Source organism: Dryobates pubescens, chromosome Z (genome assembly GCF_014839835.1).
Source record: "Dryobates pubescens isolate bDryPub1 chromosome Z, bDryPub1.pri, whole genome shotgun sequence".
In the NCBI taxonomy this organism is placed as follows: Eukaryota; Metazoa; Chordata; class Aves; order Piciformes; family Picidae; genus Dryobates; species Dryobates pubescens.
Window position 1 is genome coordinate 133,251,625 of NC_071657.1, and position 13,742 is coordinate 133,265,366.

Consider the following 13,742-nt stretch of genomic DNA (forward strand, 5'->3'; position numbering starts at 1 on the left):
AGGAGGGCAAGGAAGCTGGGGAGGGGCCTGGAGAAAAAATCTGATGAGGAGAGGCTGAGGGAGCTGGGGTTGCTTAGCCTGGAGAAGAGGAGGCTCAGAGGAGACCTTCTTCCTGTCTACAACTAGATGAAGGGAGGTTGTAGCCAGCTGGGAGTTGGTCTCTTCTCCCAGGCAACCAGCACCAGAAGAAGAGGACACAGTCTCAAGCTGTGCCAGGGGAAGTTTAGTCTGGAGGTGAGAAGAAAGTTCTTCCCAGAAAGAGTAATTGGCCATTGGAATGTGCTGCCCAGGGAGGTGGTGGAGTCACCATCCCTGGAGGTGTTCAAGAGGGCATTGGATGTGGCACTTGGTGCCATGGTTTAGTTGTCATGAGGTGCTGGGTGACAGGTTGGGCTTGACGATCTCTGAGGTCTTTTCCAACCATATTGATTCTATGGTTCTATGATTCTATGACTGCAGGGCTGGGTTCTCATTTCCAAAATGAATCTCTGATGCTTTTGTGACCTCTGTAAGTAAAACAACAACAACAAAACCACCAACCAAAAAACCCCCAGACCTTCAGCTCATTTAAAAGAAAAGAAATAAAGTAACAAAAAATTGGTATTCTCTTTTAAGCTCAGAATATCAACATCTTGCCTCCTGTGTTCCATTACCTTCCTTCCCCCCCTGCCCCTCCCATGCATGTGCTGATAAATAAAAGATGGCCCAGCACAGCAGCCCATCACCACACTGCCACAGTACCTGCTGTAATAATACCTCTGATGAAGGATGTTAGCTGCTAGAGAGATTGCAGCCATTGCCTGTCTCTATAAGCACTGAGAAATAGAAGTCAGAAAGCTGTTGAGATAGGCTGTCATCAAATGGCTCAATCAGGACATTTAATTAAGAGAACATTAACCTACTGAGCTTCAAGTAAGGAACACTGAAAAGGTTAGGAGCAAGTTCTTTAGCATGAGGGTGGTGGAACACTGCAACAGGTTACCCAGGGAGGTGTTTGAAGCTCCATCCCTGGAGATATTCAAGGTCAGGCTCAAGAAGGATCTGAGCAACCTGATCCTAGTGGAAGATGCCCCTGCTCAGTGCAGGGGTGTTGGACTAGTTGAACTTTGGAGGTCCCTTCCAACCCAGGTCACTCTATGACTCTATGATAATCATAGAATCAACCAGGTTGGAAAGGACCTCAGAGATCATCAAGTCCAACCTATTACCTAATACCAAACATCTCAAGACTACTAAACCATGGCTCCAAGTGCCACATCCAATCCCTTTTTGAACACCTCCAGGGATGGTGATTCCATCACCTCCCTGGGCAACACATTCCAATGGCCAATTATTCTCTCTGTGAAGAACTTTCTCCTCATCTTGAGCCTAAACCTTCCCTGGCACAGCTTGAGACTGTGTCCTCTTGTTCTGGTGCTGGTTGCCTGGGAGAAGAGACCAGTCCCCTCCAGGCTACAACCTGCCTTCAGGTAGTTGTAGACTGGACAGCAATAAGGTTTCCCCCGAGCTCCTATTCTTCAGGCTAAACACCCCCAGCTCTCTCAGTCTCTCCTCATAGGGCTAAATAAACAGCTCTACATAAACTGAAGGAGACAGACCTGAGCCTCTTGCTGGGGATCTTAGCAGTAATACATTGGAGGTGTTTAGGAGGAGACTTGATAGGATGATTGATTGCATAGTTTAGTTGATTAGGTGGTACTGGGTGATAGGTTGGATGTGATGGTCTTGAAGGTCTCTGCCAACCTGGTCTATTCTATTCTATTCTATTCTATTCTATTCCATTCCATTCCATTCCATTCCATTCCATTCCATTCCATTCCATTCCATCCTATTCTATCTCACCAACAGTAATTTCAGGAGAAGGGGAAGAGAGTTTAGAAAAGCAATTGTCAACACTGTCAAAAAAAACCCTTTTCCCCCCCCTTTTGTTAACTTGTTAGGTGTGGAAGTGGAATGTCGACCAGTCAGCACCAGGCTGCAGTATGGGAATGTCAATGGATGTGTGGCTGAAAAGGAGGTGCCAATTTCTCATTGTGAGGTAAGGAACAAAAGCAACATCCTTACCTCTCTCATTAGTGGTGTCCCCAGGGATCAGTGCTGGGCACCATCCTATTCAATATCTTTATTGATGATCTGGATGAGGGGATTGAGTCCATCATCAGCAAGTTTGCAGATGACACCAAGCTGGGGGCAGGAGTTGATCTGTTAGAGGATAGAAGAGCACTGCAGAGGGACCTCGACAGGCTGGACAGATGGGCAGAGTCCAAGGGCAGGAGACTGAACACATCCAAGTGCCAGGTTCTACACATTGGCCACAACAACCCCATGCAGAGCTACAGGCTGGGGTCAGAGTGGCTGGAGAGCAGCCAGGCAGAAAGGGACCTGGGGGTGCTGGTTGATAGGAGGCTGAACAGGAGCCAGCAGTGTGGCCAGGTGGCCAACAAGGCCAATGGCATCCTGGCCTGCAGCAGGAACAGTGTGGCCAGCAGGAGCAGGGAGGTCATTCTGCCCCTGTACTCAGCACTGGTTAGGCCACACCTTGAGTCCTGTGTCCAGTTCTGGGACCCTCATTTTAGGAAAGATGTTGAGTTGCTGGAAGGTGTCCAGAGAAGGGCAACAAAGCTGGGGAGGGGTCTGGAGCACAGCCCTGTGAGGAGAGGCTGAGGGAGCTGGGGTTGCTTAGCCTGCAGAAGAGGAGGCTCAGGGGAGACCTTCTTGCTGTGTACAACTACCTGAAGGGAGGCTGTAGCCAGGTGGGGGTTGGTCTCTCTTCCCAGGCAACCAGCACCAGAACAAGAGGACACAGTCTCAAGCTGCTCCAGGGGAGGTTTAGGCTGGATGTTAGGAAGAAATTCTTCCCAGAAAGACAGATTGGCCATGGGAATGTGCTGCCCAGGGAGGTGGTGGAGGTGTTTAAGAGGAGACTGGATGAGGCACTTGGTTCCATTGTTTGATTGATCAGAAGGTGTTGGATGATAGGTTGGACTCAATGATCTCTGAGGTCTTTTCCAAGCTGGTTAATTCTGTTCTACTCTGTTTTCCTGACCCTGCACTCTGGTTGCACTGCTCACACTTGGTATCTCTCTTTCTTGTTTTTTTATCCCTTTTAGGGGAAGTGCAGAAGCAATACCAGATACTCTGCTCAGACAGGGCACTGGGAGGATGTGTGCAGCTGCTGCACTGCCACCCAAACCACCACGGTGACGATCCCCCTGCGCTGTGCCAACGGGACAGTGGTGCAGCACTACATCCCTTCCGCCTCCCAGTGCGAGTGCCTCTCTCGCAGGTGCACACCATGAAGGCTCCCAAGAACTCTGACCTCAGGCTTTATGACAAAGGAACTTCACAGTGCAAGCCTCATTACCCTCTGCTTTATCCAGTACAAACCCTAGCTGATGCTATCATCACAGCAAGCAATAAAGCTTCCTAGCACAACGGAGCGGGTTTTGACTCTTCTTGCAGTGGCTTCCAGACGATGTGTTGCAGGCAGCGAGGGAAGTGGTGAACAACACCAGGGGAAATGATTCAGGTGACTGAGAAAGAAATCAAAAAGCAAACCCACAACCCAGTCATGGCAAGAGTTGTTCTCCAGAAAATGCATTCCAAACCATTTAGCATAGAATCATAGGATCACAGAATTGTCAGGGTTGGAAGGGACCTCGAGGATCAGCCAGTTCCAACCCCCCTGCCATGGGCAGGGACACCTTACACTACAGCAGGTTGATCAAAGCCATATACAGCCTGGCCTTAAAGACCTCCAGGGATGAAGCTTCCACCACCTCCCTGGGCAACCTGTTCCAGTGTCTCACTACCATGCATCATCTTCAGAGGGGCATTCTCCACTTCAGATCTTAGTGACAACTGTGGACTTATTGGTCCCTTTTTTATCTCCAGTCAGGGATTAATTCTGCCAGAACTCTTGAGAGTAGAGGGTGATGTTCATGGTCTTTTCTTTTTCCCCTCTCCAGTCAGGGATTAATTCTGCCAGAACTCTTGAGAGCTAGAGGATGATGTTCTTGGTCTTTCTTTTTCCTTCTCCAGTCAGGGAATAATTCTGGTGGAACTCTTGATAGGAAGCACTGGCACAGGCTGCCCAGGGAGGCTGTGGAGTCTCCCTCTCTGGAGATATTCAAAACTCACCTGGATGTGTTCCTGTGTGCTCTGCTCTAGATGGACTGGATGATGTTTTGAGGTCCCTCCCAGCCCCTGCAATGCTGTGATTGTGTGGAAGAGGGTGATGTTCTTGCTATACAAACAGTGCTGGGTATGGCCCAGGCTACTATGTCTTTGCTACTTGTTCTGGTGCTGGTTGCCTGGGAGGAGAGACCAACCCCCACCTGGCTACAACCTCCCTTCAGGCAGTCAACTCACCATTCAGCCAGTCCTGTCAAGTGATGGGACAGGTTCACAGCACCACAGAATGTTAGGGGTGGGAAGGGACCTCAAAAGCTCATCCAGTCCACCCCCCTCTGCCAGAGCAGGATGACCTAGAGCAGTTCACACAGGAACACATCCAGGTGGGTTTTCATAGTATCCAATAGCCTGCCACACTGGAGAGGACCACAGGAAAAGAATGGATAAAGGATGAAAAGCAGTGTCTTCTCCTTATCATCACTGCCCTGGCCCTTTGTTTCCATCAGTGTCCTCACCCAGACTGACCTTACTTAGCTCATTAAAGCTGGCAGGATTGCAGACTCAGGCTTCGTGACTGCAGACAGGTCCTCTAATCAGATAAGCTGGGGCCTGACTCACACAATTATCAGCGTGGGGAGGACACACAGGAGCCTCCAGAGGGGCAGAGGTGGAACCACAGGTTTTTGGAACTTCTGAAAAGCAGGCAGACACAGCTAGGGATCTTCCACAAACAGCTAAGCAGATGGACAGAGCTGCCCAGCAAACAGGCAAAGGTTCAGGGAATCACAGAATGTTAGGGCTTGGAAAGGACCTTGAAAGATCATCCAGTCAAACCCCTCTGCAGGGCAGGATCACCCAGGGCAGGTCACACAGGAGCACATCCAGGTGGGTTTGGAATGTCTCCAGAGGAGAAGGCTCCACAACCTCTCTGGGCAGCCTGCTCCTGGGCGCTCTCACTCTCACAGTGAAAAAGCTTTTCCTTCTGTTCCTGTGGCACCTCTTCTGCTCCAGCTTGCACCCATTGCCCCTTGCCCTATCCTTGGACATCACTGAGCAGACCCTCTGGCTCCACCCTCCCAACCCTTGCCCTTGGTGGTAGTGCAAATCTGCTCAGATTTCCTCTGTGCAGGTTTCCATTGCCTGTCACACAGCCCAGCTTCATTCAGTGCAAATCTGCTCTCTTCAGAGTCATTCTTTCCTGGCAGAAGTGAACAGAGAATCATAGAATTGTTAGGCTTGGAAGGAACCTCAAGGATCATCCAGTTCCAATCCCCCTGATGTGGGCAGGGACATCTCACACTAGAGCAGGTTGCTCACAGCCACATCCAGCCTGGCCTTAAAAACCTCCAGGGATGAGGCTTCCACCACCTCCCTGGACAACATAAGCAGCCCTATAGTCAATTATGTGCTCAAAGAGTGCTGTGTATTCCAAGAGCAGTGGTGTGACATCACATCAGACAGTGCCATGCATCAGACTGCTCCACTGACATTCACCAGCAGAATATGGGCTTCAGGAAACGTTGTTTTTCAACTGGTAAGCCCTGCTTTTGACCTGTATTAATCTTTGCCTTTCTACTAAGGAGTTTCCTTCTCTGAACATAGAACATTTCACTTCAACATGAGGAGTAACTTCTTTACAGTGAGGGTGACAGAGCACTGGAGCAGGCTGCCCAGGGTGGCTGAGGAGTCTCCTTCTCTGGAGGCTTTCCAGACCTGCCTGGATGCATCCCTGTGCAGACTAGCCTGGGTGATCCTGCTCTGGCAGGGGGTTGGACTCGATGATCTCTGGAGGTCCCTCCCAACCCCTAATATACTGTGACACTATGACAACCCACCTGGATGTGTGACCTGCTCTAGCTGATCCTGCTCTGGCAGTGGGCTTGGGCTGGATGATCTTTTGAGGTCCCTTCCCACCACTAACATTCTGTGGTGCTGTGAACCTGTCCCATCACTTGACAGGACTGGCTGAATAGTGGGTTGACTGCCTGAAGGGAGATTGTAGCCAGGTGGGGGCTGGTTTCTTCTCCCAGGCAACCAGCATCAGAACAAGAGGACACAATCTCAAGCTGTGCCAGGGGAGGTTTAGGCTGGATGCTAGGAAGAAATTCTCCACAGACAGAGAGGTTTGCCACTGGAATGTGCTGCCCAGGGAGGTGGTGGAGTCACCATCACTGGAGGTGTTTAGGAAGAGGCTGGATGGGGTGCTTGGTGCCATGGTTTAGTTATTAGATGGTGTTGGGTGGCAGGTTGGCCTTGATAATCTTGAAGGTCTTTTCCAACCTGGTTCATTTTGTATTCTACATTCTGCTCTAGGTGATCCTGCTCTGGCAGGAGGGATTGGGCTGGATGATCTTTTGAGGCCTCTTCCCATCCCCTAACACTCTGTGGTGCTATGAAGGTGTCCCATCACTTCACAGGGCTGGCTGAACAGTCAAGCATGCTGCAGGATAGATTTACAGGAATGCTAAATGCATTTGGGGAGGAGTCTTATATAACTCCTTAATTATTCAAAGGCTCTAATCTCTCTGCTAACTTTTACAGACTTGCAAGCGCCACTCCTCTGCAGCAGATGAAATGCAATCAGGTGGAGTGATATTATTTGACACAGCCCTGCATTTTCAACTCACCCTCTGGCCCCCAGGTACCTTGGGGAACACAGTGATGCCAAGGTGGGATTTTCTCCAACAGAAAGTGCCCTTTGAAAAACGAAGTACAGCCCCAGTTCCATTGAAACCAGGTGGATATTTCTTCCTATCACATTGCCTCCTCTGTATATTATTTATTGCCTGAGATAAAAAGAGACTGGATGAGACACTTGGTGCCATGGTTTAGTTGATTAGATGGTGTTGGGTGATAGGTTGGACTTGATGGCCTCCAAGGTCTTTTCCCACCTGGTTAATTCTGTGTTCTGCATATAACTGCATTACCTGCAGCAGACCCATCCCATGGCTTATAGGAGCTGGGATTTGAACCTGTGCAGGCAGAGCTTTGAAGAAGAAGAAGAATAAGAAACCAGGTTGGAAGAGACCTTGAGGATCATCACATCCAACCCATCACCCAACTTCATCTAATCAACCATGGCACCAAGCACCCCATCCAGTCTCTTCCTAAACACCTCCAGGGATGGTGACTCCACCACCTCCCTGGGCAGCACATCCCAATGGCCAACCTCTCTTTCTATGAAGAACTTTCTCCTCAGCTCCAGCCTAAACTTCCCCTGGCACAGCTTGAGACTGTGTCCTCTTGTTCTGGTGCTGGTTGCCTGGGAAAAGAGACCAACCCCCACCTGGCTACAACCTTCCTTCAGGTAGTTGGAGACAGCAATAAGGTCTCCCCTGAGCCTCCTCTTCTCCAGGCTAAGCAACCCCAGCTCCCTCAGCCTCTCCTCACAGGGCTGTGCTCCAAACCCCTCCCCAGCTTTGTTGCCCTTTTGAACACCTGGGGTGTGACAATCGACCTTTTTTCTATCTGAAGTCATTATTGTACATGTTAAAAAAGAGTTTTCTGTGCTCACCTTTCCTGTATGCAGAAAGAAAACCCCAAAGCATCACCTTTCCCCTTTTGCCAGAGGTAGATCACAGTGCACCACAGTTTGGCTGAGCTGTATAGAGCTGTTTAAGATGCAGCCAGGGGTCCTGACCCCTCTGCCTTTCAAGTAAAATCAGCTGCACAACATCAGTGTGGGTTACACATAAAATTCCTCGTTTGGCACTTCAAGTGAGCCCAGGTAAGCAGGTGAATGCAGTCATCTGGTTTACTCTCATTGTCTTTGTTCTGCCTAGAGCTGTTACATTAAGAGGCCATCCACTTAGTGATGACTCAGCCACGGTTTAAAGCAGCAGGTCCAACTTCCCAGCCTTGCTGGGGAAGCTTTGCAACACCCAGCACAAGTTTTTCGGGGCACACCAGCCCCACTGCTACCTGTTTAACCTCAGTATGCTTGATCTCTTGCCATCACTGCATCTCAGAGTCACAGAATCATTGAGATTGGAAAAAAATCCTTGGGATCATCAAGTACAACTGTTAGCCCTACTCTGCAAAGTTCACTCCTAAACCATATCCCCAAGCACCACATCTAAACACATCCAGGGTTGGTGACTCAAGCATCCCCCTGGGCAGCACATTCCAATGCCTGACCACCCTTGCAACGAAAACAACGTTCCTAATGTCCAGATTAATTGTCTGTATCACAGACAAATCTCTTCTTGCCACAGCGTGAGAGCCTCATTCACTGCACTTTGCACAGTCACAGGCTGTTAGGGGTTGGAAGGGACCTCCAAAGATCATTGAGTCCAACCCCCCTTGCCAGAGCAGGACCATAGAATCTAGCCCAGGTCACACAGGAACACATCCAGATGGATCACAGAATCACCAAGGTTGGAAGAGACCTCAAAGATCATCAAGTCCAACCTGTCACCACAGACCACAGTATCACAGTATCACAGTATAATCAAGGTTGGAAGAGACCCCGAGGATCATCAGGTCCAACCTGTCACCACAGACCTCATGACTAAACCATGGCACCTGAAAGTCTCCAGAGAAGGAGACTCCACAACCTCTCTGGGCAGCCTGTTCCAGTGCTCTGGGACCCTCACAGTAAAGAAGTTCCTCCTCATATTAAGGTGGAACCTCCTGTGCTGTAGTTTATATCCATTTCTCCTTGTCCTATCCCAGGGTGCAACTGAGCAGAGCCTGTCCCCTCCCTCCTGACCCCCAGCCCTCAGATAGTGGTAGACATTTATTCAATCCCCTCTCTTTCTTCTCTTCTCTGGGCTTTTTGGTCTGGAGAAGAGAAGACTGAGAGGGGATTAAATAAATGTCCTTGAATAAATCCATTTTCCCCTCTCACAACTGAAGAAGCCATCACAGAGTCACAAACAGGCTACAAGAAGGAGACAATTGCACCAAGTTTTGCCCCCAGATTATTGCACCTCTCTCCAATCATCAGTAGCTAACCAAAGCCCTTTCCCAGATGCCAACCTGTCTTCCCAACACATTGTTTAAATGGCAAGGCTGAAGGCCCAGCAGGATCCATCACCTGTTGTGACTGGACAGGTGATTACAAGATAATCCCCTGAATATTTCATGGCAGAATGTCAGTGCTGCATGCAGGCAGCAAGGTAACTTGAGCAGCTGGGACAGAGCCTTATAAAAAAGCTTTCTGCACTCTTCTTGGGAAGCCCTGGAAAGCTTTGCAGATACCAGGACCCTTTTCCCCACAGAAACCATCTGCCAAAGAGTCAAATCTTTAGATAACATTTTTTTGGGGGGGGAAAGGAGAGCAGATCTCTGCTCTTGCATTAACATATTTCTCCCTCTCCACTGGCTTCTGGGCAGTTGCTGTGCCTGTCGCTATTGCTTGAAGCATTCTGGAGCACTGAAGACAAGATGCTGAAGTCCCAGCAGAGCATTGCCATGGCCTCTCAGGCTGTGGGACTTCTGGCTTCCTCTCTCTCTTTCTTCCATGCAGGTAATCACCAAAACAGACAGGTTTGGTGATTAGCTTCAGTTTGTGGTTTGCTTAAAGCAGGATCAAGGCAGGATGGAAATAGCTCCTGGTTGCTGTCCACTGCTTAAGCCAGGGCAGAAGCAGATTGTGCACATGATCAGCACAGCCACATCCTATTAGCACTGACACAGCTTCCAGCCAAGCCTCCAGGCAACATGGAAACACACAGACCAGGTAAGTTTATTCTCTGCTTCAAGGTTAACTGCTGCCTAGGAAGCTCAATGTGTGGCAAGGGGGTGGGGAACAGAGAAGGGAGTACTTTGAGAAGACTGTTGTGGCTTCTTTCAGGACGTTTTAGCCAAATAACCTGTGGCCAAGGTTGCACACAGACATTGCAGAGATGAGACATGTGGAATTTGCTTCTTCCAAAGCCCCAGGAGTGCAGCTCAGGTCAGCATTGTGATCCATGTGGGAAAGACAGTAACTAGCAAAGTGGATTTCGCTGGTCCGGTGCTGTGTCCATCTGCACCTGCCTTACTGCAATGCAACTGGAGGGAGCAAGCAGTATCCCTTCTCAGAAGTCCAGCAGTGAGCTTTCAGTTCCCATATGCAAGGAATAAACCAGGTCAGTGCACAAACCCTGCTGTAGAAGCCTAGAATAAAGTTCAGTGCTAACAGTGAGACACTAGTGCTTTCCTCCTGCAGGCTAGAGGAAGCTCCTGGGAAATGGAATCCCAGGTATGGCTTGGAGGAAATAATTCATGCTCCTACATCAGAGATGGAACAACCCTGCAATGGCTGAAGATAGGCAGCACAACCCCACACAGTTCCCTGACTGCTTTTCATCTCATCACATTGCCCCTAGGCTGGTAGACCTCCTGGGCAATTAAAGTTGGGATGCAACCAAAGGGAGGAAGAAGTGGAGCTAGAGGCAGAGAACATGATTTTGCAGGTGTCCTCTTCCTAACTGCTCCCCCAGAGCTAAGTTTACATCAGGATCCAGACTTGCAACCTGTGGTTTGGATGCTCACACAGCACTTCTCACACTGCAGATGGCAAGGGCAAAACCATCTTTAAGGAGTCCTGGCTAATACCTTTGACAGCCTGGGTGCACCTGCCTCTCTGGACCCTGCTTCCAACATTCACTTTGCAACTCTACATCCTGAGCCTCCAGAACACTCAGCAAGGAGAATTCCTGAGATAGGAATCACAGAAGTATAGAATTGTTAGGGTTGGAAGGGACCTCAAGAAGCATCAAGTTCCAACCCCTCTGCCATGGGCAGGGACGCCTCACACTAGAGCAGGTTTCCTAGAGCCACATCCAACCTGGCCTTCAAAACCTCCAGGGATGAGGCTTCCACCACCTCCCTGGGCAACCTGCTCCAGTGTCTCACCACTTTCATGGGGAAGAACTTCTTCCCAACATCCAATCTGAATCTACCCATGTCTAGTTTTGTTCTATTCCCCCCAGTCCTATCCCTCCCTGACAGCCTAAAAAGTCCCTCCCCAGCTTTCTTGTAGCCCCTTCAGATACTGGAAGGCCACAATAAGGTCTACCTGGAGCCTTCTCTTCTCCAGACTAAACAACTCCAATTCCTTCAGCCTGTTCTCATAGGAGAGCAGCTCCAGCCCTCTGCTCATCCTCCTGGCCCTTCTCTGGACACATTTCAGCACCTCCAGATCCTTCCTGTAATAGAGGCTCCAGAAGTGGACACAGTACTCCAGGTGGAGTCTCACCAGAGCTGAGCAGAGGAGGAGAATCACCTCCCCCAGCCTGCTGGCTGTGCTTCAATATCAGTATCTCAGTTCTGTGTCCCTTTGCACTTGGCTGCACTTAACACTGTTTAACCTTTCCTTCCCAGCCTCCAGAATCTGATCAGGGAAGAGATACTCCTAACAGAAAGAACTGCCTAATGCTGAGTTTACTTATGGGACTGATTTTAGTAGAAGGAATTAAGTAGTAGGGGGACAAAACATCTAAGCAGTTGTTGAACCATCCTGAAGAAAGAAATACCAGCTCTCTGGAGCTTAATGCTCAAGCTCTATGCTTCTTTTATTCAAATCAGGAGTTTGGGAGCACTGCACTGATCTAAATCCTTTCACTGCATTAATCTAAATGCTTTTCCTTCAAAGGATATTGAATAAAGAATAGGCTTCCTACATAGACATTTATTCTTGCACATTCCCTTTGGTGGCACATGTCCTTTAAGCTTGCCCAAGGCTTATTTTATCAACCTGCATTCCCTTGTGTCTGAAACTGTAATGGAAGTGTTCAATGGTGAGTGGTGCTTTGAAGAGGCAAGGGGTGGCAGCTTAAAAAAGAAAGCTGCAGTGCAATGAGGATAATTGCATCCTTGCCCAGGTGGTGCAGGCTGCCTTGGAAGTGGGAGCTCTAGATGTGCAGGCTCACAACTGGGAAGTCGTGATCGTGGTGGGGACATAAAGAATCATCGCTACAAAATCATCATACAGTGGTTTGGGTTGGAAGGGACATCCAAAGGTCATCCAGTACAACCCCCTGAAGTCAGCAGGGATATCCTCCACCAGAGCAGGCTGCTCAGAGCCTTCTCGAGCCTGACCTTGAAGATCTCCAGGGATCAGCTGCCTCCCTGGGCAACCTGTTGCAGTGTTCCACCACCCTCATGCTGAAGAACTTGTTCCTAAGATCCAATCTAAAGCTGCTCTTCTCTCATTTCAAACCATTGCCCCTTGTCCTGTCACTGCAGACCTTTGCAAACAGTCCCTCTGCAGCCTCCTTGGAGCCCCCTTCAGCTACTGGCAGGCTGCTCTTAGGTCTCCTTGGAGCCTTCCCTTCTCCAGGCTGAACAACCCCAGCTCCCTCAGCCTGTCCTTGTAGCAGAGGTGCTCCAGCCCCCTGATCATTTTCATGGCCCTCCTCTGCCCTGCTCCATCAGGTCCATGTCCTTCCTGTGTTGAGGGCTCCAGAGCTGGAAGCAATACTCCCATCCTATACTGATATCTAGGATTGCCCTGCCCGAGGTGCAGGACCTTACCCCTGGTTACAGAAGCCATCTATAACCATGGCACATCTTGTTATTTATGTGTACCTCCTTTAAATGTGGGGTTTGGGGATATGGTTCAGGGGTGAACCTTGAAGAGTAGAATTATCAGTTGGACTTGGTGATCCTGAGGGCCTTCCCAATCTGAATGTTTCTGTGATTCTGTAAAGGAGTTATGGTTAAGTCAAGCTACAGAACAAATGCAGGTAGCTCTTTTTCATACCTGCTTGGGGATGTGGAAGGAATAGCAAGGAAGAGCAAGCCAAAACAATGGTCAAACAATGCTGCTGACTTGCAGGTGTCTGGAACAGCTTTAGAGGGGACTCAGTGTGAGTACAGTTGTACTTCTGACTGTAGTGTCTTTCTGAAATGCAGCCCATTTCAGGTACTTAACTGGAAGAAGAGGCTCTGGTGAGGCTGCATCTGGAATATTGTGTCCATTTATGGGCCCCTCAGTTCAAGATGGACCTCAGGGAACTGCTTGAAAGAGTTCAGCACAGGCCCATAAGTATGATGAAGGGAGCAGAACATCTTCCCTATGAGGAGAGACTGAGGGAGCTGAGGGCTCTTTAGCTTGGAGAAGAGGAGACTGAGAAGTGACCTCATTCATGGTTATAGAGATGTAAAGGGTGAGTGCCAGGAGGATGGAGCCAGGCTCTGCTGGGATATGCCCAATGACAGGACAAGGGGCAATGGGTGGAGGCTGAGGCATAGAAAGTTCCATGAAAACATGAGGGAAACCCCTTTTGCTGTGAGGGTGACAGAACACTGGAAGAGGCTGCCCAGGGGGTTTTAGGGTCTCCCTCTCTGGAGATATTCAAAACCTGCCTGGATGTGTTCCTGTGTGACCTGCTCTAGGTGATCCTGCTCTGGCAGGGGGGTTGGACTGGATGATCTTTCAAGGTCCAAGCCCTAACACTCAGTGATTCTGTGATAAATGAGAACTGGCCAGTGCCAGTGCCCTGGGTGGGCAAATGCTTTGCAGTGTGTTCTGCAATTAGTTGTGCCTGTGATAATGTGACCATCTGCACCACTCATAGAACTGCCTGCTACTCAGGATTTCATACAGAGCTCCTGATTAGGTAGACTCCCTTAATGCATATTTCAAGAGCATTATGGTCCTTTCACAGACACTCCCA

At 49.4% G+C, this 13,742-nt stretch overlaps 2 protein-coding genes across 2 annotated transcripts in view; both read left to right on the top strand.

Moving 5' to 3' along the window:
• VWF (von Willebrand factor) overlaps positions 1-3,365 on the top strand; it is a 161,496-nt gene extending 158,131 nt beyond the window's left edge. The window contains exons 50-51 of the mRNA XM_054177869.1: positions 1,941-2,038; positions 3,111-3,365. Of these exons, the coding sequence (XP_054033844.1) occupies positions 1,941-2,038; positions 3,111-3,299 (287 nt within the window). The 3' untranslated portion in view covers positions 3,300-3,365. The remainder of the gene's footprint in view (positions 1-1,940; positions 2,039-3,110) is intronic.
• Positions 3,366-9,227: 5,862 nt separating this feature from the next.
• ANO2 (anoctamin 2) overlaps positions 9,228-13,742 on the top strand; it is a 169,858-nt gene continuing 165,343 nt past the window's right edge. Inside the window, exon 1 of the mRNA XM_054177870.1 lies at positions 9,228-9,254. Coding sequence (XP_054033845.1) covers positions 9,228-9,254 — 27 coding nt within the window. The remainder of the gene's footprint in view (positions 9,255-13,742) is intronic.